General features: G+C 45.4%; 1 protein-coding gene across 1 annotated transcript in view; it reads right to left on the bottom strand.

Annotated features, from left to right (window-relative positions):
* The window catches only part of WNT9A (Wnt family member 9A), a 56,495-nt gene that overhangs the window by 9,740 nt on the left and 21,502 nt on the right, over nucleotides 1-25,253 (bottom strand). Inside the window, exons 2-3 of the mRNA XM_065666961.1 lie at nucleotides 12,418-12,677; nucleotides 8,318-8,580 (exon numbers count right to left, since the gene is read on the bottom strand). Of these exons, the coding sequence (XP_065523033.1) occupies nucleotides 8,318-8,580; nucleotides 12,418-12,677 (523 nt within the window). The remainder of the gene's footprint in view (nucleotides 1-8,317; nucleotides 8,581-12,417; nucleotides 12,678-25,253) is intronic.

The following is a 25,253-nucleotide window of genomic DNA, read 5'->3' as shown; positions in this document are numbered from 1 at the left end:
CTAGGACAGCTTAGATGTCATGTGCTGGTAGACCAAAGCATAAAAGGTTTCCATTGTCCTCATTCTCATAAATGCATCGGTTCATGAAATCCAGCATATGGATTTTCATATGGCCACTGTGGAAGTTTGGTGCATCCCAACTGCCCCATAAACCTCCTTGAAGCATAGGGAAGGGCTCAAGAATGTTACGAGGCAGCTATAGTGAAAATACTAGAAAAACTTCTTCCCCAGCCAGCCTCCCCTGCTGCTGTCAGTCATGATGCAGCTACTCAGGGTGATGCATGATGGAGAACTGCTGCCTCCAGGCCCCTAACCACCCACAAGCCAAAATGAATCTTGGCGAAGCCCTTCTGTTTCCAGTCTCATTCTCCAGCTTCCACAATGTTTCTCCTCTTGTTGCACGCTCCTGTCAGAGACACTTAAATCTACCTCATCCCTCCAGGAAGCAGAGCAAGACTTATTCAAGTCAGCAGGTTGCTTGGAGCAGTGTTGGAGAAACCTTTTGTGGCTGGGCCATGGGACAAATGGGTAAATGTCTAGGTCATGTTTTCAAATGTGGAGGGGTTCCCAGGGTAGAATAACTTAGCTTTTATTGTCTAAATGATTTTAGAGTACGTAAGGCAGAGTAAGACTTCCTTAAATAAAAAAAAAAAATAAAAAAAAGAAAAGAAAAAAAAAAAGGCTTATTCCAAGAGCTGAAGGTAGCTCCTGTTTTCTTTTCAAGGTACATCACAGTACAGAGCCTAATTTGTCTCCATCCTACATCAACCCAGACTTCTCCTGAACACCCATGGCATCACCACTTATTAAATAACTGCATTGCATCTACAGCAAGGTAAGTGGCCACATGAATGCTGGTGAAGCTGCACCTTGAATACTGTGTTCAGTTCTGGGCCCTTCACAGCAAGACAGACAGTGAGGTACTGGAGCAGGTCCAGAAAAGGGCAGAAAGGCTGGTGAAGGGTCTGAAGAATAAGTCTGATAAGGAATGGCTGAGGGAACTGGGGTTGTTTAGTCTGGAGAAGACTCAGGGGGGACATTATCCCTCTCTACAACCACATGAAAGGAGGCTGTAAGCAAGGTGAGATCAGTCTCTTCTCCCATGCAACAAGGGGTAACAGCCTCAAGCTGCACCTGGGAAGGTTTAGATTGAGTATCAAGAAAAACCTCTCCACAGAGAGGGTTCTCAGGCATTGGAACAGGCTGCCCAGGGAAGTGGTGGAGTGACCGTCCCTGGAAGTGTTCAAAAACAGTGTAAATGAGGTCCTCAGTGACATAGTCTAGAGTGGTGGTCATTACAGTGTAGGGTAATGGTTGGATGTGATGATCTTACAGGTCTTTTCCAACCTAGCTGATTCTACGATTCTGTGTCATCACAGATGTGAAGCAAAAGGCACTACCTTAAATCCAAAGCACAAAACATTTCATGTTCCCTGTGGCTTAAATACATCATAGCTACCACACATCAGCAGAGCTATAGTAACTCAGGAGTAACAACACATTTGAATCTTTATTATAGTATATGCTGTAGAGAGCTTCTAAGTAAAATGCAATTAAGAAAACTAGTGGGTCAGGGATAGCATCATACTGAAATTATGTCCTCCCACTCTCCTCTGAACAACCACCTGGTCTGGCAATCTCACAGATAGGAGAACAGTTTGGGAGGAAAATAAAGCTCTTTGAGCAAAAATTAGTTTGTTCAACTTAGGAACACAAACTGCCATTGATCTTGTCGTGAGAATACCAAATACTGACAAAGGCACAATGAGGAAAACAATTATGATAGAGCAAGACTGAACAGTCATTACTGGTACTTGCTGCTAAGAGGAAATTAGATAGCACCGCAGGAGCGCCTGCCCAAATGGCTTTACAAGAGTCATAGGGAAAAGGGATCACAGCAGAGCATTGCTATGCAACATGTAATCCTTCCTCACAACAATGGCTTGCTACGAAGCTCAGACTAAGTGCCCCCATAATGATCAGTCTCAGACATGCTGCAACACACAATTTCTCAGTGTTTTAGCTGAAACACTGAGGACAGATTCCCATTCATTCCCAGCTGGTTCATGGGGCTCTGGCAGTGGTTTTCAGACAACTCTTGTCTGGGCAGCAGCAGTCCAAAGCGGACACACAGCCGTGGGAATTCCTCAGTTATAGCCCCGCTGTCGTCATGGCTGGTCTGCGGCTTCAAGGCTTCAAACCATTCGCTATGGTTTGGGGCAGAGGAGGGAGCAAATGAGCCTCCTTAGAGTCAGAGCATCCAGGAAAAAGCCTGCCCTCATCTTGTCTTACTTCAGAAAGGTCTTTGGGACGCTTCTGTACAAATCAAATCTCTTCCATCCTCTAGGTACATATCCTCTTTCAGTTTAAATAGGCTTAGTTATTCTCCCAGTTCAAGTATAGATGTTTGGACAGCAGCCATGGTCCCCATTTCTTCACAGGGCCCAAAGACCAGACTTGTTCCTTAACACTGGCTATTGCCATTGGTTGAATTATTAAAGTTTTCTTTTTCCTTCCCTTTTTCTCTTCTATCTCGTTTAAAAAAGAAAAAAAAAAAAAGAAGAAAGCCTTTCTGAGCCTGTTCTCAAACTGTTTTTTCAGAAGTTTTCCCTTTCCACTACCCTTTAAAAATATGAACACTCAGATTTCAGTGAAATATGCATTAAAATAAATTAAGCATAGAATAACATAACCCTACTTTAAATTGATAACTTTAAAAGTATTTTTCCCCCTTCAGTATTCCTAGCGTGCTTCACATACTAAAAAAGCTCCACATAAACAACTGCAATTACTTATGGGACACTGCAAGCAATTTTTTCCATAGTGTTGATTTCCAGGCCTTAGAAAGACTTTGCCTGAGCCAATCTCAGCTTGAAAGGAGGGGAAAATCTAAAGAGCATACTTACACATTCCTACCTGTCATAACCTGGTGCAATTAATACTGGTGGTGGCCCTGCAAACTGATCTGTACACACAAAGTCAAGAGCTAGTCTCAGAGAGGCTGCTATTATACTGAGCTACAAATAAAACCCAGCAAAGTGTGATGCTAGTTTTCTAACTGCAAACATGCCCCTAAAGAAACTGCCTAGGGGATGCAATTTATCTCCTTTTTTCCATGCACGAACTGTATTAGTAAGCTCATACAGATTTATCTCAAAAAAGAGCAATTATTACACTTTCTGAGGGTATAGAAAACCAGAAGTATTAGCACTTAATCTTGCCGGTTCAGCAGTTCTGGAGCTTGACTGGAATTATGGTTCCTAGTAGCAAACATAAGAGACAGGATGGGCAGTGCTTGTAAACACTGTCTCTGCAACAGGAGACCAGAGTTCTAGTCTCTGCTTTGCTATGCTTGTGTGTGACCTTTAGTAAGTCACTTAATCTTTCTGGGTCTCAATTTCCCCTCTGTAAAATGGAGATACAGAAATGAAGAGGGTGGTATGCTCTGATAACATGTTATGTGATAGCTCATGAAGTTCCTCAGACAGATGATAGCTGGGCAAACATCTACCTGATATGGAAAGTCCGTCTCCAGTGCACAAGGCACGTTCAGCCTTTGAGATAGATCCCTGCCAGCACCGCCAAAGGGGAAAAGCCATTCCTTGCATGGACTTCCAAAACAAGTCAACAGCAAGGAAAAGTCCATGCACCTCCCACTGTCTTCTCCAGAGCATCCCACATGGTTTCAGAGATGCAGGTATAACCTGCCTCAGGATGAGTCTGGACTTGAACCCTACAGCAATAAGAGTGACCGATCCTTCAGGAACACACATTGTCTGTGCAAACAAAAACATATGGGTTGATACTGTGTGAATACAATTAAGGAAGCCCCATGAAGGGAACCAGTTTCAAACGGGCATATTGCCTAAAGAGATACCTTCGAGGAGGGAGAAATTTTGTTCTTCATTTCTGCCCTCTCATAGTTGTGCACTAAACACTCTTGGCTCAGAAGGAGACTGTGGTTATAGCCCCGACTTCAGGGTCCTGAATGCAAAGGCTCATTTGTGTCCCTCATTCTGGAAGAATAAAGGGAAAAGGGAATGGGAACAAGACAAATTTCTTTCCCTTGGGTAACAGCAGCCCCCTTTAATAGTGCCCCTTGAATCTGTAAGACATGCTTGACCAGACATACCTCTGGAAGAGGTCAGCACTCCTGGGATTAAGAAACTTAGCAACGCTCCAGAGAGGGAGTTGGAAAGTCATGTTTAATGATACTTTGCTGAGAAACTGGGCAAATTTAATTAAAACATCACTTACTCAAGCCCAGTGGAACTAATTGAGTGCTCTAATATTCTGACTTTTCATTAATGGGCTACAAAAGAGGGCTGCACTTGTGTGTACAAGGTGGGGGGGGGGGAAGGGGGAGGAGGAGGATATAGCGAAGAGTTTTAGCAAGGCTGCCTGTGTTTCATTTAATATAACGAAGAAACTTCATTGCGGGTAACAGAGCTTTAATACAGTTGACTTACCCACCACTGCCACCCCCCATCCCCTTGACACATATCCACATCTCCCCTCCCAACATACACCCTCTCCACCCAAGACCCCTCTGAAAGAATAGCTGAATGAGCCCGAGCAGATTTGGCAAAGGAAGGGAAATTGCTTTTTTAATAAGTGGCCTATTCAGAGCTCATACTTTTCAATAAAGAGGAGGCTGGAGAAGTCCTAGTCTAATTACCTCATCCTCACACTAGACAAGCTTGCCCTTTCTTTAGCAATTGAGGTCATATCATATAACTTTGTGAGCCATCATGGGCACAACGTGCTCAGTGATTATTTCATTGGAGGCAGCAAAATTGGAGCCGGCCCATCAAGGTTATAAAAAAACAGAAGTAAAATAATAATTAAATGAGAACATCTACCAAGAGACATTAAAACTAGGCGGGATAGGATAATGTCACCCTCACAGAAATACACAGATTGTTTGTCAGTGTGACACCATGGAGAAAATGCCATGTTGACCAGAAGGGTGTAGGGTTGGTTGCCAAATCAGTCAATTAAGCACAGGTCTTTTTTCTGGTCTCAAGGGAATATTTATATGTTTTGCCATGGTTGGGAGTAATTAGATGGGAAGGATTATATGTTGTTAAGAATCAGCAATAGAACACCAGACTTGGGCTGTATCTTTAATAGGTATTTCTCCACTCCCTCAGCAAACACAGACACGCACATCCATACATATGCTGTAAGTACACCAGCATAGGCTGGCACTGGAGCAAGCTCCCATAGCAAAACCAAGTACTGGAAAAGAAAGTCTTTGTCCATCCTCAGCTCAGTCCAAACCAGCCTGTAGTGTAGCAAAGATTTTGGTTCATGTATGTGTGGCTTCACTAAAACATAAAATCTGCAGTTTGGTTAGAGAAAAAAAAAAAAAACAGCAGGTGCAGAGTAGGAGTTCAGGACAGCTGGCTTCAATCTCCTGCTCCACCATCAGTTTGCTGCACAATCTTGGGAAAGCCATTCAGTTTGCATCTCAGATCCTGCTTGAAATGGTCATAATCATCTTTTTGGAACTCACAAGGACATTTAACACAGAGGCCATAAGAGCAACCTAGTTATATAATATTCAAAATTGGTCAGTTCCAAATTGGCACAAACAAAGGCTATCTGTGCTCCTCCTACATTGCCTTTGGTTCACATCAAATATATATGACTTATTCAATAACCAAACTAATGCATTTAGACTGTCACAGCAACTCCTGCAACTCGGTGTTTGGAAAGTCTATACAGCAGCAGTTAGTTGATGAGTAGCTTTGTTGGAGAAAGATAAGTAAAGGAAACATGACAAGCATCACATTTAACCCACTACCTTCATCAAGGAAAACAATAATTTCAGCTAGAGAACCTAGTACTGCCTAGTATGCAAGCCTCATCTTCTACCAATGCTGCACTTGCTGTGGGACCAGGAGGAAGGAAGCAAATTGAACCTCACAGTAATCTACACCCAAGTGTAAGCAATGTCAGAGACAATCCATCAACCCCACTAAAGTTAATGGTCAGGCTTCAAATCAGATTCAGTATTTTGAAGCCTGAAGCAAGTGCTTCAGTTCTGACCTTGCAATTACAAAGCCAGCCTCATCTGACTCTAACATCTGATTATGACCTCAGTGACACTAGGCTGTGGCATTGGTTTAGGTCCACATGTCCTGACTATTTAGACATATGTTCTCTTATCTTGGACCACAGTATTGTGAATCTGGTGGACTGCTTGGCTTGCCTTTCAACCAGACTGTGGTACAATTATTTTTAAGAGCATAAACAGATAAAGCCTTTTAACTGCTGCTGCAAATAGGCAAGGAAAGTTGTCAGACAGTAATACCAACTCAAGAGACACAGCATGGGTGAACAAAAATAGGAACGCTGAATTACTGACCTGCAGAGCAAAGGTCTTTGAGTTTGATGGTCATGAGGGCTCTCTGTCTCCGGACAACCACCACAATTTATTCTGCTGTTTAGTGCTTAGAAACCACTGCAAATGACCAGAGCCTGACTATGCCAAGTAAAGGGCGGGCAGAAGATGCAAGAGACTCCCACTAACTCAGTGGAATGAGGACAAGTGAGGGCAGAAAGAAAGAGGATATTGACTCCCTCCAGCTCACTCTTGGAGTTTTAGCTCAAAGTTATATAGGCAATGTGTAGAGCAGCAATGACAAATAGGGGCATCTAATCTAGATCTAAGACTGGATCTCAGCCATACGTGCATCCTGGCTGCAGCTACTAGGGTGGAGAGCATGGGAGTTAAGTCAAATCTGTTGGGCAAGTTATTTAGCCCCACCACTGTGGAAGGGAGACATCCACAGAGTTACGAGAACATGTCAATGGCCCCTCAGGCCACAGCCTTGTAGATGTTGGCAAGACTCTATTATGATGATTCTGGAAAGGGAGAAAAGCTGGGACATCTCACAGCACTATCCAGCATGAAATCACAGCCTCGATGGACCACTTTCTCCATTTTCAGTCCCATCTGTTACACAGCCAGCTCCAAAGAATTGGGACAGGCCCTAGGGAACAACCAACCACAAGGATTAAAACAAATTTCCTCACCCTGCAAAGCCTGTTTCACATGTCAAAGAGCTGCAACAGGAGTTCAGAGGCACTGAGCCTTTTAATTCAGAGGCAGAAAAGCTGTCAGCCAAAGCCAGACACCAGCTAAATCCAGGACATGTCTAATCCTGATCTCTGTGCTGTCTAGGAGTATCTGGTGGTGGAGAGAGGGGGAGACATTTTGCTGGCCAGCACTCACTGGTGGCATTCTCCAATGCCCCAACTCCACCGTGAGGAATGGCATTTTATGCATACGCACAGGAACAACTGAGCTGGGGTGGTGATTCCTAGAATGCACAACTGGCTGGGCTGCATTTGCCTGAGAAACTAGAGACACAGGTCCCCCCCATCCCAGTCCCAACCATCCATCCAATCACACAGACAATAACAAGGCTGGAAAGTTATTTATAGCCTTACAGTATGTCCCCCCCTGAGGTTGGTGCAATGAAACACTGATCCTAGGCACCTGTGCTGGCCAATCTGCAGAATTTTAGTGTTCAAGCAAATCTAGGCTAGGTACAGCTAAGCAGATTATGGCAAAAGGTGGAAAGTCCCCTCCTTTCCCCTCTCTTGCTGGGATGACCCAGCAATTGCAGTCACTTTATCCTTTATGTCAGTCCTGCAGGGAGGCCCTCAGGCAGGAGGGTAAAGCCTCATAAGAGGAACATGGCATAAAGAGCAGAAAGTCCTCCAGCAGGAAGGATAAGGATAGGAAAAGGAAACAAAGGGACTACACACCCAAGCACTATCTGCTGCAAGTCCAGCAGCTCTAGGCAATGCGGAAGGCTCTGCCAGAAAACAAGGCAGAAGGGACTTTGAGGACTGAGGTCAGAGAGTAATCTCCAGCCTGGTTTCCTGACAGCTGTTTGTCCAGACAGTTTAAGAAACCTTTAAGGACATGATAGACTTTCCATGTTGTACTGAACTGGCACAAGAAAAGCATCCCTCAACCTGTGTGTGGCAGCATAACTCCCTTCCTCATGTAAGCCTGAAGAGCCTGTCCTGCAGCATAAGACCCTCTCCTCTCTATGGAGAGCCAGCAATCTTTGTTGCCATCTCATGTTTCCTAGACCTGGACAGTCCTGTTTCTTTCCCTCTGATCTCACCCCATTTTCCACAACTCTTGAAGCACAGTAACAAATCCAGGGCATAGTCCAGTAACTAAGACTTCGCTTGTCCAGCAGAAGGACCACTCCATACATTTTCTATCCAACACTCCTTGTTTCCACACATCTTATTGCCCCCCACAAGCCCCAAGCAGTCTGCAACGCACCTTCATGCCCACAAGATTATTGTGGAAGTCCACCCTGGCTCGCAGATCCTTGTTGGGCTTCCTCCCCAGGAACTCCTTGACAAACTTGTTGCTGTATTTCAGGTTGTCACCGCAGCCACCCCACTGCCAAGCCTCACGGTTCTCCAGATCAGGGGCCTCATCGCAGGTGCAACGCTCCATCCGCCCTGCACTGCATGCCTTGGCCATGGCATGTGTCAGCCCCGCGGAGGAGATGGCGTACAAGAAGGCTGTCTCTTTAAAACCTGCAGGAGAGAGAAGGTGGCAGCTTCAGTTACAGCTGGAGCAAGGGTTAAAGAGAGTGAGGAAATAAAGGCAAAATCCATTGTGAGAAAAACTTGAGTGATAAAGCATCACTAGCGGTGGAGGCCAAGGAATGATAGATAGAGGTGGCATGAGCCAGGATTCAAGAATGCAAATTAAAGCCAGCCATCTCTGTAATTGTCACTCCACAATGTCTGCCTGAAAACAGATAGAGGAGAGCAAGAGCTGGACAGGCCATGAAGGTACCATCACCATGGTACAGAAATACTGCGACCAAAGTGACACCAAATAGCAGGAATCCAGCATAGACTTCCAGTCTGATGGTTGGGAAAGAAGCCATGAGCACTCCTTGTTCTTTCCACACCCCCTGAAGAAAAAATAATCACTAGATCCTACTACAGTTCAACACAGTTGTTAACAAGACACCTGAGGGCTTGGAAGCACACAGTCGGCAACCATCACAGTGCCTCAAATGCCTCAAAAAGCAGTTTACCACTCAAGCTTTTAATGTACAGCCCTTCTCTACACCTCCATGCTCACCTGTAGGAATGCAACAGCATCTGATGCCCCCAGTAACTGAGGTCCAGAGACCCCCATGATTTCAATCCATATTATAAAATCCAGAAATAAAAAGCAAACATGCCAGTATTTATAGCTCCTTATTCTCCAGCTATGGAAGCCATAAACGACTGCATATTTGAGATGCAATTCCAGAACAGCTTTGGATCTGACTCAAGAAAACCCCCACTCAAAAATAACACAAGTGGATGGTGACAGTAGTGGATATATCTGTAAGCTGGTGTGTCAACCAAGGACATGCAGAGACACTGCCAGGTCATTTTTGGAACTGTTCCTTGGGAGGTGCATGGTCATCCAAGCAAGCTCACAGGGCACTGCCCTGGCCGATACCCAGAGCCTGCCTTCCCTAAGCACTCCCAGGTGCGTGATGTTGAACTTCAGCAGGAGACTGACAAAAATCCAGTCCAGGAGACTGAGGTCTGGTCCTCCCAATGGGGCTGACTCAAACCAGATTGTGGTTGAAGTTGTCCCATCATTCCTATTGCTTACCTGCAAAAAGAGAGCAGGAACCTTTCCCTCACTGGAAGGAACACACTTACCAAGACACTGTAAAGAGCGGTCAAGGTCAAGAAAGCAAATTTTGGGGGTTTTCCCCTCCTTGTTTTCTCTCCAGGTTAGATCATGTCCTCTGGCACCCCAGAAAAGCCTTCAGCATTGCAAACCTCACTGGGAGTGGTGGGAGAAGTCCTTACTTAAATCACCGAATAAAACTCATGGGTGTGCAGACCACCAAACTCCTCTAGATAGAAAATGCCTTCTAGCAGTTTTCGTCTTTTGAAGGCTAGTTCAGCATTTTCTAGGTTGCACCCTAGGTCAGACTGCCCACATGCCTGTCAAGGGATGCTGATGCTAGAGACAGATGCTCCTGAGCCTCCATTCTCCTGATAGTGGTGGCAAGAGGCCAGTCCTACAGTTTGTGCTATGAAATGGAGGGGCACCAGTTTGCTAACAGAAAGTCCTTGATAGAATAGGCTGTGTAAGCCTTCCCCTGAGACACTGCAATTAGCAACGAACAGCCTGGCTATGGTCCAGTTTAGTAGACAGCCCAGATCAAGCCAGGAGGCCTTTAAGCAGGTCGTAGAAGGACTGAATTCAGAATGATTGTGAAATCTCAGCACAAAGTCAGTGCCAAGCAACCACATTTCATACCGTGTTTGATGGAAACACAGGAGGAATGGTTCAGTTGCCAGATTTTCCCCTTCCATGAATCTCCCCATCAGCTTTGCTTTACTCCTCCCATTCTCCATCACCTAAAGCTTCACAGATTCCCAGTGCCCATCAGCACGGGCATCATCTCGCCCACAGCCAGCTCAGGCAGCTTCCAAGCAAGTCCATGTGACATTTGGCTCCAGCCAGATTTAAAGCCATCTCCGCCATGCACTATTTGATTGCACCAAGATATTTTGTAACAAGATAATGAGCTTTAAATCAATGCAGGCATTCTAACCCCCGGTGCATTGACAGCCTGCCATCCGCAGCTATCCAGTTTCAGACATTTCCAAAATTGTTTGTGAGTATCCAAAGAGGATAACAAGTCCCTTAAACAATCCCCTGTTATTTTAAGAAACAGGCTGCATCAGCCCAAGTTGCAAACCAGCAGCCGGGCTGTTCCGGTGACCAAGTGTAAAAACAGAGGGAGAAACCTAAGTGAAATGGGGGGGGGGGGGGGGGTTGCCTTCCCTCCCCCCCCATCCCCCTTCTCTGCTTTAAAAGCTACAATGGTCCTGAAGGAGAGGAAGAAAGCCCACACCAGCATATTTGGATAACTGTGTCTTAGTGGGTGATACATGTGCGCCTTTGCCCTGGGGTATCACTTGCTGCAATGCTGAACCAGGAACCAGCAGCTCCTGGAGAGAAGGAGAAAGATTTACAAGGTAGTGTGTTATGCTGCAGGAACAACTTCTGAAGGATTTACAGCATCAGTGGACAGCAGAGATGTTGCAGGAGCATAAAACATGGAAGAATGAGACAGCAGGCAGAACCTTGCAACCCTCACAGTTGTATTTATTACACGGGGTCCTGACAAGAGAGGGGGGTTCTCAAGGGTGTTTTAAGGCAGCTCACGTTCAGGCTGCTTCAAAATACCCCTTGCCAAGGGCTACCCACAGGGGCAGGCACGTCTGAAGGAACAAGCTGTGGCCTCCAGGTGTCAGCATGAGAAAGTGCTTGGCTTTCCCAAGACGACACTAATCCAGGGACTCCTCTGGCATGCGGGGCTATTTTTAAATGTCTTGCAGCTCTGGCTGGACCTCTTGGGTTTCATAAGGACTTTCCTTGTTTCCACTGCAATCAGTGACAGTGCATTAGTTAAGCCCTAGCACTTCTGAATTACTCCTCCTCACTAATTAGCAAGGGAGGGCACTTTGCAAACATCTGCTCTTATCTTTGAGTACATCAGATCTGGATTTCTATGTCCAGGTCCATTGCTGAGCATGGGACTTTCCAGAAGTCATTAAAGTCCTCAAGACCCATGCAAGCTATTTGTAAAACGGTCCTGCTGCACCATTAGCTGCAGTCCAGAAATAGGAACTGGATTTTACTGGGAGGGTGCAGGAAACTGGACTATGAGGTAGCACAAAGAAAGGAGATAAAAATATAATCTGGTCCTCCAATACTCTCTCAGCTTCTGGTCATCTCCACCTGAGCTGCTGGAAGGGTTGTGGGAATTACCCACCACTTGCATGCAGGGAGCTTTTTCACAGGACACAAGCATTTGCCCATTTTGCCCTGCACGATGATAGGGATCCCCTTGCCACCCCTAACAAGGCAGCACAGAACAGTCCATTTTGGTTTACTCCCCTTAAGGCATTTTCTCAACTTCTTTCCTGAGAAGTTGATATAAGAAATGTGGGTGAGGGACGGCTTTGGGAACTTCAACACCTTCCCCTCCAGCAACAGCTCAACTTCCATCAGAAGTGAGAAGCAGCTGTAGTTACTGGCAACAGACACATGCATGAACACCTCCAGCCTCTAAGGAAAGAGCCCATGGGAATCAGACAGCGGTTGCTTAAGTAATACAAGCATATACAATACTACCATATAGCACATCTTTCGCTTGGTCTGAATTTTCAAGGATGAAAAGGTAGCTTGGTGGCTACCTTCTACAAGCTCCTCGTGAGGTGGTGACCCATCACTGGCAAAGGATGTGCCAGGAAGACCACCCTGCAAAATGCCAGGGAGGCCAGTGTGTGCAGTGGGTGCCAGCACCTTCATCTAAGAACCCCTCCCACCCTACTCACCTCTCTTTAGCAAGCTGGCCCGGTAGCGACCCTCAAGGGTGCAGTTCCAGCGCTCAAAGCGAAACTGGTACTGGCACTCCAGTGCACTCATGCTGATTGCCTCCATCAGGGTCTCAGCCACGCCGGGGTCCCGCCGGCACATCCTGCGCTGCTTCTTCTCCAGCTTCAGGCGGTCACAGACTTTGTAGTGGGCTTTGACAGCAGCTTCCTCCATTTCTGAGGTCAGAGGGAGGATGGTCAGAGGTTCGTTCCCTGTCAGCCTGCAAAGGAAAAGAGCAGCACAGCAGTGAGGATAGAGAAAATACAGCCTGCTGTACAAGTGGGAGCCATGGCGGGCTCTCCCAGGTTGAGCAACCACGTAGGGTTTCCTGATGTCCAAGCAAGGCTCTTTGCAGTGAATGTGCAAGGTGGGAGCAAGAGAAGGGTAAGAAGCAGTATTTGAATTTATGTTCTCTACCAGTTCTCACAGCTTGCTTGGACATAAGTTCTTGGCAATCTTCACCCCAGGACTGTGTTGAAAACTGAAATGCGAAAGAAATAATTGAAGGTACCTAACTGCATGAACTTGGGAAACCAGCAGAAATAAGAGCACTACAGTCACTCGCCTGTGCATAAACAAAAAAATCATTTTAGCGCATCAAGCAGAGGTAGAACTGGCTTGTGAAGGTATAGAGGATAATTTGTCCCACCAAACCAAGAGACACATCAGGAAAGCATGTATAGCCACCTTGCCTTCAGCAGAATTGATTCTGACATAAAACTTAGTAAGCCACAGCCTGAGGCTTGAGAGCAGGAGACACTTTCCAGGAGAATCTGCCAAAAAAAAAAAAAAAAAAGCTTTTGCAAGGCAGGATTAGCCCAGAAACCTAAAACATGTCGTGAAGAAATGCATGTCCCATTGCCTTCTCCCCTCCTCTGCCTTCTCCAAACATAAGGTCCTTGACTCATACAATGTGCAACAAAAGAAGCCAGCGTACTGTTCCCAGTATCAAGTGATGAGCTGCTGGAAGAGGACCAGGCTGGCATCAGCCCCAGGGAGCAGAGAGGCTTCAGAAACATCTGTTGGGCTCATGAGCTGTTTGTTGGCCAGGCTGCCCACACCCCACTCTCCTGGCTCTGTCCTTTTCCGGCCAGGTGCCAGTCCACACAGTCAATGGGAATCACTATGCAGGGTTTCGAAGGACCTGAAGACATTTCCCAAGCCAAAAAGGAAGAATTGCTTAAAGCCTGAGTTGAAAACATGCTGCAATCCTGCACAGGCGAGCATGGCGATGGGCCGCAGGTTCAAACATCTCCATTGCTGCAGAACCACTGGGGAAAATGGGGTGATAGGCACAGGAGGGGAGCACACACTCCCCCCCCCCTCACTGAACACAGAGGAATACTGGAAAGCATTTAAACCCCCACCTAGTGGCAATTTGTGCTTTCCTTTTTTAAGGACAATTTCTCTCTCTTCTCCTGTCCTTACCTGCCCCTTGTCAAAAGCCCCTCTCCAACTTTCTTGTCAGCCCTTTTAGGCACTGGAAGCTGCTCTAAGGTCTCCCCAGAGCCTTCTCTTCTTCAGGCTGAAGAAGCCCAGGTCTCTCAGCCTGTCTCCACAGGAGAGACTGAAAAAACAAGCAGGGAAATGTTCTCTTTCAGTTACCTTCAGGTAATTTCTGGAAATTAGGATTTCCAGAAAAACTGCAATGGTAAAAATGAAAAGTTGGTGATTTGTGGGGAACACGGAAAGCTAGTGTAACCCAGTGAAGAACTTCCAAGAAACTGTTCTTCCCCAAATTCTGCTCACCAGAAAAATTATAAAAATATCCAAAAGGCCAAACAGCAAACTCCATCTGAAGCACTGACAAGTTTTAGCTGTTATATTTTCACTCCATTTCAACTTGGACAGTGTGTGGATTTGGTCACAACTGCTTCCCAAGGAGACAGGACATCATCCAGCCCTGGCACCTTGTTAACCAAAGCTCAGAGCAGGCTTGTTTGTGAGAAAGATGGCTTGGTCTGAGCTTCACAGTGGTAAACACCTGTAATGAAATCTCCAGGGCATTCATTCCTGGCCTTCATCAATTCTTCTGTTCTGGAGATTCATTTCTGCAAGCTTTCACAGTTGGCACAAGAGGTATCCTCAGATGGCAAAGACAGAGGGAGGCATAAAAGCATTTTCTACAGCTCCCCCTCCCCAGTTAACCTTTCCAATTAAGAAGGTACTGTACAGCTAAGTGTTCTGGAAGATACAAGCTCCAAGTATCATGCAGCAGATGTCTGTTGCAGTGAGGAGGGATACAGGAATGGATCCTATAGAAAGATCTCTGCAGAGCAACTGCTGATTTTGAACCCTTTCCCCACCTTCCTGTCAGGTGCTTGGCATTGAAATACTTCAAAGTATGGCTTCCTACAGGTCAGCCCTGCAAAACTTGCTGATAGCACAGCCCAATTGCATGTATCTCCAATAGCAGACATCTAAATAAAAAAGAAAGAGCGAGGAATAGGGAGAAGAAAGAAAAACAGAATTTGCAGTGCTGCACAATAACAGAGGAATGGCCTCCAACAGCCACTTTGAATGGTTGGGAAGCCCTGGGAAACAACAGAAAATTGAAGCATTAAATTGATTAATTGTCAGCAATGTACATTTTCACCTCTTTCTGCAAAAGGCTTTGGTAGGAGCTCACCTAATATCTGTGACACATTGACAACAGCCACAGTGAGCTGAGAAGCAGTGCCAGCACACCTTTCATCCCTTCCTGAAAAACACACCCAAAAACAAGACACCAAGACGATGCCCTGTAAAAGCAGAATACACATTTTCCCACCTCCTGTTTCCCAACTCAACTCTGCCCTGTCCTCATCCATCAGAGAAAGGGACTTGAAAGTCCAAATTACTAAAAAATAATGCATATGCAGTGCATGTACTGAGCAGACCCATCACCACTGCCTGGTCTGAGTCTACTGCTCAGACTAATTTCACTGGCATTCAAGCTGATCTGAATCCGAGTGAGGCAAGTATACCAGGAAAGCATCACCAGAAAGAGACAAGAAGTAAATTTTGAGGAAAGAGGCTTTTACTAGCCAGTAAGCAATGAAGCTCTTCCAGGCTAAGATCTCCATGAGCAAAAGCAGCATATGTGCATGCACACACGTGCATCTCCCTCCGTAGCACTGGATGGATGCCTATTTCAGCAGCTAGGGGACCAACGCAGCAGCCTTAGCTCTGTAGACGTGTTCCAGGGGTGAGGTGGCACTTTTCAGAGCATGGCACCAACAAACAAGTGCAGGCAGAGCCAGGGAGCGCCTGTGCCCCACCTGACACATTGCCTTGGAGCTGCCGCTGCATGGAACCTTTATAATCCTATAAAGCCCTTTTATGCAACCTAGGCTGAGTGAGGTCCTGTAAGGCAACGGTGTCAGTCTGATGCTTTCTCAGTGCCTCACAAAGACCAAGCTGTTCTTTCCAAGGAAATTTGTCAGGAAGGGGGGGTCATTTTTATTTTCTATTTTATTTTATACACACTCTATCCACAACTGTTGGGATTAAACTGCCAGCCAGCACTCTGCAATTGTGTTATTTTAGAGTCCCTGCCACTGCACAACTCACACTGATAGCTGAATAGCCAAGTTTTATCTGTAGCACCATGGAAATACTTCTCTTCCAGAAAGGCAATTCAAACTGAATCCTGCTCTCAGCTCATCTCAGAAGTCAAGATATTTTATTGCCTCATCAGTTCACACTGTCATCAGTGTGCCTGTATTTTCCCTTGTTTAACTGGGGATTTTCCCAATGAGAATTTGAGGGGGGTGAGACAGAAGTAAGGCGCCTGCATAGACCTGTGAGTGCATTCTCGTTTTTGACACGCTCAAGAGTTTCTTTTGCAAGTGCCGCCAGAGATGCGAGCCAAGGTGAGCTGCTTTCCTGCAAGGAAATACCTCTGCTCTACCCGCCTGGAATGACAGGCCTGCTGAAATATTGCATTCCTATTCCAGCACTTCCTTCTCTGTTGGGAGATTAATCTTTGGTACATCTGTACAACGACCAAATTGATTTCTATTTTCCCTTCTTACACTAACGTTTTCTCTGCAATATTGCTGCTCTTCAAACCCTTTTCCTTCTCTTTCCACCACTTCTTCCTTTTAATAATTAAAAAGTTACAAAAAGTTTACAACTTGAACACTGACCTTCACTGCAATACATAAATTAATGATTCGAATCAGTGAGTTATGCTGCACACCAGCCCTACATTTCTTTTGTATCCAACAACCTTGAGTTGCCATCTCTCCCTCACAATAGCTCTCCCACACTGTGAAGAAGTTTTCCCCCATCCTACAAAGGCTAATTGCTATTTGAAGTGCAAGAAGCCAAAAGTCCAATTCTGAAGTCCATGGCAAGTGATGAAAACTTGATATTTGGAGCAAGAACTGGCCCTTGAAGAATCACCTACCTCATTCTGCACTATGTTTGCATTTTTAAGTGTTCAGAGATACCATTGCTGTGCTCGTACTAACTCAACACCCTTTGGAGGAAACCAGCCTCAGTTCTGCTCCACCCAGAGCTATCAGGATCATAGAATAGTTAGGGTTGGAAAGGACCTTAATATCATCTAGTTCTAATCCCCCTAAGGCAGGGACACCTCACACCAGACAATGTTACACAAGAATCCCCAATGTCATCTGGGATAAGAGGCAGCTTTCTTCTCTTTGCTACTAAATTAGTTCTCTATTTTCTTTCTACCCCTCAAAGACAGCTCTAAGTATACTTGCTGCAAAGTACATTGCTCACCCCAGTATGCAGGCATTCATGTTTATTGCTGCCTTGCTTAAACCACGAAATCCAGAGCCACGCATGCTAGGTTTTAAATTCTTTACCATTCTGAGCTAGAAAGCCAAGGGTTTCCTACTTTGATTAATGCATACATGTGCAAAAAAGAATGCATATCCCATTAAGTCCTTTCAAAAAATAAGGCAAGGCATTCTCCAAACCTCAGCAAGGATTTCTTGGCTTCCACAATATCCTGCCATCTCAGCAAGTGTTAAGTCACTTCATGAAAATTGCTGTTAGAGTTATTCACTTCTATCCTAACCCTTCCTCAGTGTAGTTTTTCCACTGATCTCCTCTGGATTGGTAGTATAACACTGTGGGAGTCATGGCAGGAGGACAATTGTTTCTCCCAACCCAAGATGTAGAGCATGCAGGGCTTTACAGGGCAGAGCTGAACAGCCTACACTCCACCTAGAAATCAAAAACGTGTTTGCTAAAACTCCATCTATGCTGGCAGTTTACAAGGCTTCCTCCCCTTATCCACAGACACTGCGCTTTCTGCACATGCTGGTTATCTTCCTGCAAGGTCACTCCCAAACAACTCTGCTCTGGGCTTACCTCTCCTTTTTGCTGTTCACATCATTCACTATCAACAATGGTGTCTTGCTGCTGAGGACCATTAAAAAGGCAAACACATCTGGAAACTCCAGCAACAGAATACAGCTATTGCCATTGCAATTTTTTCCCAATGGCTATTTTCATCCTTATTTTCCTTTCGATAGCACCGTACACATACCCAAAGCTTTTCTTTAGATGGTAACCCCTCAAACATGGGCTTCTTAATAGGGCCAAAATCTCAGCTGCAGCTTCCACTTGAAAAAAAAAAAAAACAACAATTAACAGCTCCTACCATGGGGACCACTACAATATGATATGCTTCCACCAACACATGGTAGGAGCAACAGGGCCTTGCAACCTCCCTGCATGCAGGTAGAAAGCAGTCATAACTCACACGTGTCCCAGAGAACATCGGTTTCAACTTCTTGGATCAGTTTCTGAGGGGTGGCAATTTTGAGGATAGAGGAGAAAAGCTACAGAATGGGGGAATTTCCAACCTGACAGATCCCACTTATGAGGCAAGAAAGCACCCAACTCCAGACTCCTGACAAAGTATGCTTAAACAGATTTTCTTTTTGTAAGACACAAAAGTGCAGATTCTTGTAGGCTTCAGTCATTCAAACTTGTCTGCAATCACTCCTCTGCCTAGATAGATCTAGACAGTGGTTCCCTCTGGGCCTCTTCTCTGAGGATTGTGGGCAAGGAGATGGACAAGCAGGCTTGTAAGGATCTGCTACACAAACCTGCCAGGCTTCTGAGTCCTATTCAAGAGTTATTTCCAGCATCCAGCAAAGAGAGGACTAACAGCTGCTTCTGGAAGAAAGAATTTGCTGGTGCAAACCTCCAGCTCTTCCCCTTCCAACGCTACCTCCCTGAATGCTACTAGCATTCACAGCAGCTACTCTTATCTCAATTAAGCTATTTTCAGGCCCAGGCATTACCACAGAGACAATTTATGCCCAAGTTTCCCATTTCAGCCTTAGAACTGAAGATCACCCAGAAGTCAGAGGACTTCTCCCAGGCTGCTGAACAGAGCAGCCCAAGTGAAATCGCCCCAGACCAGCTGCCCTGTCTTAAGAGGAATGGACCCCCAACACCCTTAACAGAGTTGTCACATCACTTCAGAAGGGATTTTTCTGTGAATGAGGCAAGACACAGATGGTTGCCTCCCAGATGCATGTATAAATAAGCTTCCATGCAATTTTCCTGCCAAAACATGCCCTCAACTTCTCCTGTACAAATTACCAAAAAGAAGTTTGGCACAGAGTCTATAAGGGCAAAATTTAGCAACTGAAGGAAAAATACTTCAGTGAATGAGCAGGGAATATGTGACTCAGTTCAGATGTGGAGGGCTGGAGATGTTCTCGGTACGGTGAAGTCCCGCATAGGATCCATAGAGCCAAGATGCCATGAGGAACAACTATTTTTGTGGTGCTTCTGATTGCCACAGTGCAAGCAAATACTTCAAGCTGCTGAAGCATTTCCCACTCATGCAAGGCATAAGACCTACACAGGTTATGAATTACAGCTAGCAGTACTCTACTGAAGGAAGCATTGCCTTCCCTTCTGCCCAATGAGGAGGGCACAAGCACAGAAGAACCCCACAGCAGAAGAAGGAATCAGACTTGGGTCTTTCAGCTCTTGGTGGTGTTCCTGAACCACAAGGCTGAATTACCTCCTCCTCCACCCCCTGCACCCTCCCCTTACAACAAACCTTATTCAAGAAGTTTCCAGTTCATCAGAGGAAAACTTTTTTATTTTAGGTAAATATCTCAGTCACAACATTAAGATTCACCAGCACAGAAATTATACAAAGAGAAGGCAAATATCAGGACCAGCTGTACAGGCACTTGCAATTCCATGGCTTGTGCTGAACAGCTCCAGCACCAAGCCACCTTTAAAAACCTCTGCTGGGTTTTTGAGGTGTTCAGTTTTTACAACTCACTGACTATTAGCTGTTGACTGGAAGGTCCCAGGTAGCCTGGCCCAAGAGCTGCCTGCATACTAATCCTGCTGGTGCAGTTTTGTCCATAAGCAAGCAGAGATGGAGAAAGGAAGAGGGGAGGGGAAGGTTGTTTCCTCTCCCCTTCATCCTCTCAAGAATGAAACAGCAATCAGCAAGATTTACGAAGGATTTTCAACTCAACTTAAAACCAGCCGGTGAACTGCGGTGCCAGTGGAATGCATGGGCTAGGCAGCAACAGGGGCTTTCACTCCTGATTTAAGACAGCATTAGCTTTGCCCTTGGCAGTCTGTGCCAGGAATTAGCCCCCCACCAGTGCCTCTCTCCTTGGCTGGACAGCTCCTGGACCCCCACCTTATGACCCATTGGTGCTCTTTATCCTGATCACCGCTCACTTCTAATTTTTTGTAGCTTAACATCATTTATATTGCCATGAGTCCCTCTAGACCATTGGCAATGTGTAGCTGTGTGCTTTGGTGCAGGGAAGCAGTTAAAAGGGGAGCAATGAGGTGGAAGATGAGAAGTCCAAAGAATTTAAAGCAAAAAAATAAAACACCAAAACAAACCAAAACAAAAAAATAACACACAAGAAAAAAAACCCAAATATGGTTTAATTCCACCCCCCCCCCATTTAGCTCCACATGGTATGGAGGGTAAGAAAATTAATATTTCCAGAATATTTTCCATGCTAAGATGATAGGCAAGACACACACATGCAAAACATATCCACACCCTATAATAACACCTTCTGACAAGAGGAAGGCAAAACTACCATAAGGTAAGGGGGTTGATTGTGGTGAGGTATCTTTTTGTTCTTTTGTGGCTTGGATGATTTGTGGGGAGGTTTGGGGGTTGTTGGGTTTATTTCGTTTATTTGATTTTGTTTTTTTTTTTTTTTTTATTTTTACACTGCTGAAAACCCTGCCCAACATCTCCATGACAGAAAAGTGACATTCCTAGATCACACTTGTAAAAAATAAACATAACCATCCCTCCTATGCCTTGCTTTTGAATAGGTTTGGTGGCATTGAGGATCAAGAAAAGATGTAATGGATCACGCAGAGGACTACAGCAAAAGAATTTATACCAGACTTTAAAGCCAGCATACCAAAGGGAATAGGCCAGGCGCTCAACAGAGTGATATGTTCCGAGCATAGAAAATCCATGAAGTCCATGATCTTTCTCAGTAACTTCCCTTGTCTAGGGAGAGGGGAGATGCACATAACAAAAGATATTTAGCATTTGAAATCTAAACAAAGGGAACCAAAACCCCCACATTTTATTCATTGGTTTTTGTACTGCTGCTGTTTTATTCCAGCAAGTTTATGAAGGCAGGATTGGAAAGCATCACTCATGGGTAAGGGCACTCCTAGTTCCCAAAACACCTCCCGCCCATCCTTCTGGCTCTCTCCAGCTCAAGCTACTGACATGAAGGCTGACCAAGTCCTGCAGATCTGCCCAGGGGCTAGGGGCTCCACAGGAGCCCCTCACTCAGGGCAATGCATGGATCAGACCTTTTGACTCAGGCAAGGCACAGTGGGAAACAAATAATAGATACTACACACTGAGATTGAAGCATTTTTTCCAAACAGCACATCATTAAACTGAAGGCTTATTGCCACCGGATGTTGTGAAGCCCAAAACTATGAATAGATTCCAGAAGGGATTAGACAAATTTAGGAAAGGGAGGTTCATTCAGGTGGGTGATGAAACATGAGGGCTTGAACACAGCCTCTGGCTCAGGAAGGTTCTAAACCACTGACTGCCAGGAGCAAGCAGGACATGCCAGGAGACACCTCACTTGTCCCAATTCTCCTTGGCTTCCCCAGATGTCCACGCCTGACTGAAGAAACCTTTGGTTCAACCCTTAGTAGCAGTTATGTTCTCAGCACCAAGACAGACACCTGCACAATGCACTACAGGACCTTGCTTCAGCTGCAGCATTTAACCCTCCTGCAGTCTCCAGCCTTTTGGATGACAGCAAGAACTGCCCCACTGGTGTCAAGCACACACCACACTAATGCTTTGCTGGACTCATACATGCAGTGCACCCTGCTCTTTCCTTGGAGGGGCTATCACTGCTGTGCTCACTGTCAGCAGCCCCACCTCCATGGTCCCAGCAGCAATCCTTCCACATCCCCAGCAAGCCTCCCACCCACAACAGCCCTCAGCACATTGGAGCGTGGGCATGCCTCACACAGCTCCAGCAACAGCACGGCCAGCCATGTGTTAGTGTCAGTCTCTCCCACCCGCCCCTGCCAGGGAACACATCTGACTTCATAATGAATCGCCCATTTGTCTTCCTAACACCTCAGCCAGCACGTTTGTTAAATCTGGGAGATAAAGGCTCAACAGCTCCACAGCACTCATCATACAGCAGGAGTTGGCCTGTTGCTTTCCTCCTCCCCATCCTGTCAGATAAATCGTGCTGTCCCTCCTGAACACTGCCTGGTCTGTTCTCAGCAGATGCTGCAGTTATATAGCTGCCCTTGCCCAGACCACAGAGACTGGCAGCCAGGGAAGAAACTTCTTGTAGCCAAGGAAGACAGCTTCCCTCACTGTCTGGAGATATCCCTATGCACACATACTCAAGTAGTACAGCAGCTAAAGAGAAAATAAAGGTTACTTTCCAGACAAACCCAGGAGCTAGGCATTTGAAATTGAACCTCTGAGGGAAGCAGAGCTTCTTCCTCCTTTCCCAGCCCCAGATTTTATATTCAGGACCCGAAGGTCCCAGCTGGAGACAGAGACTGGCTCCTAATCAACTTCTGGACACATGACAACTTGCAGAAACAAGCATGCAGATTCAGGCAGAAGGGGGGTTTTGCCTCCCCCTCCCCTCAAAACATTTTACCCAGCCCCTATTATATATCGCATGGAGGTCAGTTCGTGGAGTATTTAGATGGTTGGGCGGTTTGACACATCATCTGATCTATTTTGGGAGCAGTTTACGGCTCTGCAATTCCTCCCCTGCACAGCAGCGATAGCTTTTCCACTCTAATGTCATATTATCCTCATGGCAGGTTTAAAAACTAAACAGGTGAAAAAACAAACTTTCTGGGCACTGGAGAGAGCAGGATACAAGAGACATTCTGGTGATGGGAAGGTAGAAGTTTATCCTGATTCTGAGCCCCAACAGAGATTGTGGGAATGAACTGTGAACATAGGCTGGTTCTTTACAAAACTCAACAGAAGGATAGTCAAAGGCTCTTGCATAAAGGTCACCCCATGACAAAAGGTGTTTCAGAAATATGTGTCTGAAGAAGTTTTGCAGTCCTGAGGTTTTGCAAGCCTCCAATGAAGCCTCAGTGGTCAGATCTCCAGCTAAGGAAATTAGATCTGGCCAAGGTTTTAAAATCATCAGGTTAGAGTAAACTACCAGTGCAGGAGACTATGTTTTTGAAGTATTCTAGAACAGGTTCCCATACAGCCAGCCAGCATCACAAATCTTACTGGTCTTCTGCTGCAGATGCAAGGGCACTGCATTGTCTTTCCCTCACTGCCATCCACTGATGGCATCCTCTTTGCCATCATCTCCCCCAGCACTCCAAAACACTGCTCCTCCACACCTCTGTTTGTCCCAGAAAAAGGAAGATTGAACAAGCAATGCAAACATCTGCCATCAACCTCCCAATGTCCATTCAACATCATCAAGAAAGGCCCAGGTCCCACACCATTATAGGAATGGGGCAACACTTCCTGAAAGGATTGAATCCATGCAGTTTTCTGGAAGGGAAGCAGATGATGTAACAGTGGTTAAACACAGGTGATGGATAAATTGATATTGACAGCCAAGCTGTCTTTAACGGACCTGTGCTGCTGGCAGGACCTTCACCTTTTTAAAGTGACTGAACTACAGAATTTTGGCATGACCTCGGCCAGACACACCTCTGCCAACACTTCAGGTAAATACCCTCAGAAGCCTTGGTGACTTCAGCATGTACATCTTGTTTATCATACTATATAAAGTCTACATGAATAAAGAGCCATATTAACCAAAATACTATATCCAAGGGAGAGCCCCAAAGCTTTGTTCTATGAGTGCTGTTGAACAGACAGGACTGCATATTATCCATCTTCAAAATAATGCATTTGTGCTCAGCAATTAAAGGAAAAATAATTTCTGCATTGTATTACAGGGCATGTGGGGCACACTCAATCAACTAGTATTAAGGAAATAATTTCCTTCCTGTATTGATCATCCATCTATCCGTCTAATCAAGCTGCATGAAAAAGGCAGAGGGGAGGACAACAAGCCAAGTGTTATACATAGCGAATTCTGATTATATTATGAAACTTTAAGAAGATCTTAACAAGCGGACGAGTGTGCATTTTACATAATTAGCTTGTTACTTATAAATGCCCTCCATAGTGCCAATGGCAGATTTTCACCACCTAAAATAGCCTAAAGCTGTTGGATTCAAGAACTCCTGCCATCCCAATTTAGATCAACTCAAATACAGAAACCACGAGGTGGTTTCGTTACACCAAGATTAAGAATTGAATCGGCTCTTGTGTGCCTGGATGTTAGAAGGGGTAAAAGATTACAGAGAGGAAAGACATTATGTCACACTGTACCTCAAACCAGTCCAATCCTCACTGAATGTGAGAGCTGTTCGCAGTATTTTGACATATTTGAAGTCACTCTGGGGGAGATAGAGCCTCACTAAGACTGTACATAAAGATACAGCACTGTGGGATGCCACATCTGTATCCATATTCATTTAGCAGAGAACTGGTTTCCAGCTCCATGATACACATGCTTCATGAAGCTGGGACTGTTCCACCTCATTTCCAAGAAGCAGCTCAGAGCAAGCCTTGAGTTACAACCTCAGCCCGTAAAATAAGACCTCAGAAGCAGCAAATCAGGTAAAGGAAACCATTTGATTTGCAAGTTGCTCATGCTTGACATGGAAGTCCCAACAAATGCAGAGCTACAATATTATTCATATGCCAAGCCCTACACCAATCTTTCCCAGTGCCTGCAGACTTCTAAAGGGAGAAATATTTTCCATTCAAAGTAAAAAGTGCAAGAAGACATTCTAGAAAGCATTTTGAGGAAAAACTGTCTCATGGGAAGAGAATCCACATGCTTAGAGATATCCCAGCACTCAAACCCTATCCAAGACACCAATTTGTGCAAGTTCCCATTTCCTAAGTCACCCACCAACAGTTAGCAAAACAAGCAGAGCTGAAAGACAGTCCTTATATCATTGGTTACCCTCCAAAAAATAGAACTTATCTGTGAGCTCTATGGGTGCACATTTCATAATCCTCTATCCACACCTACTGACTAGCATTAAGAGGTATGTAAAACTGCCATGGCATAACACTGAGCATGCCCCATCAAGATGCCATATAACAGCCACTTCCAAGGACTGAGGGGGAAAACAGTGGCCATGTATCTAATGCAGCATAAAGATCCAAACAACTTGAGGAAAAAGGAAAAGACTTCCTATTTCCCTTTGTCTTAACAGTTCTACTCCTTAGATCCCAGAAGTGTCA

This window comes from Lathamus discolor, chromosome 2, assembly GCF_037157495.1.
Source record: "Lathamus discolor isolate bLatDis1 chromosome 2, bLatDis1.hap1, whole genome shotgun sequence".
Classification (NCBI taxonomy): domain Eukaryota; kingdom Metazoa; phylum Chordata; class Aves; order Psittaciformes; family Psittacidae; genus Lathamus; species Lathamus discolor.
The sequence above is the reverse complement of the archived record's forward strand: the minus strand, read 5'-3'. Positions and strand labels throughout refer to the sequence as shown.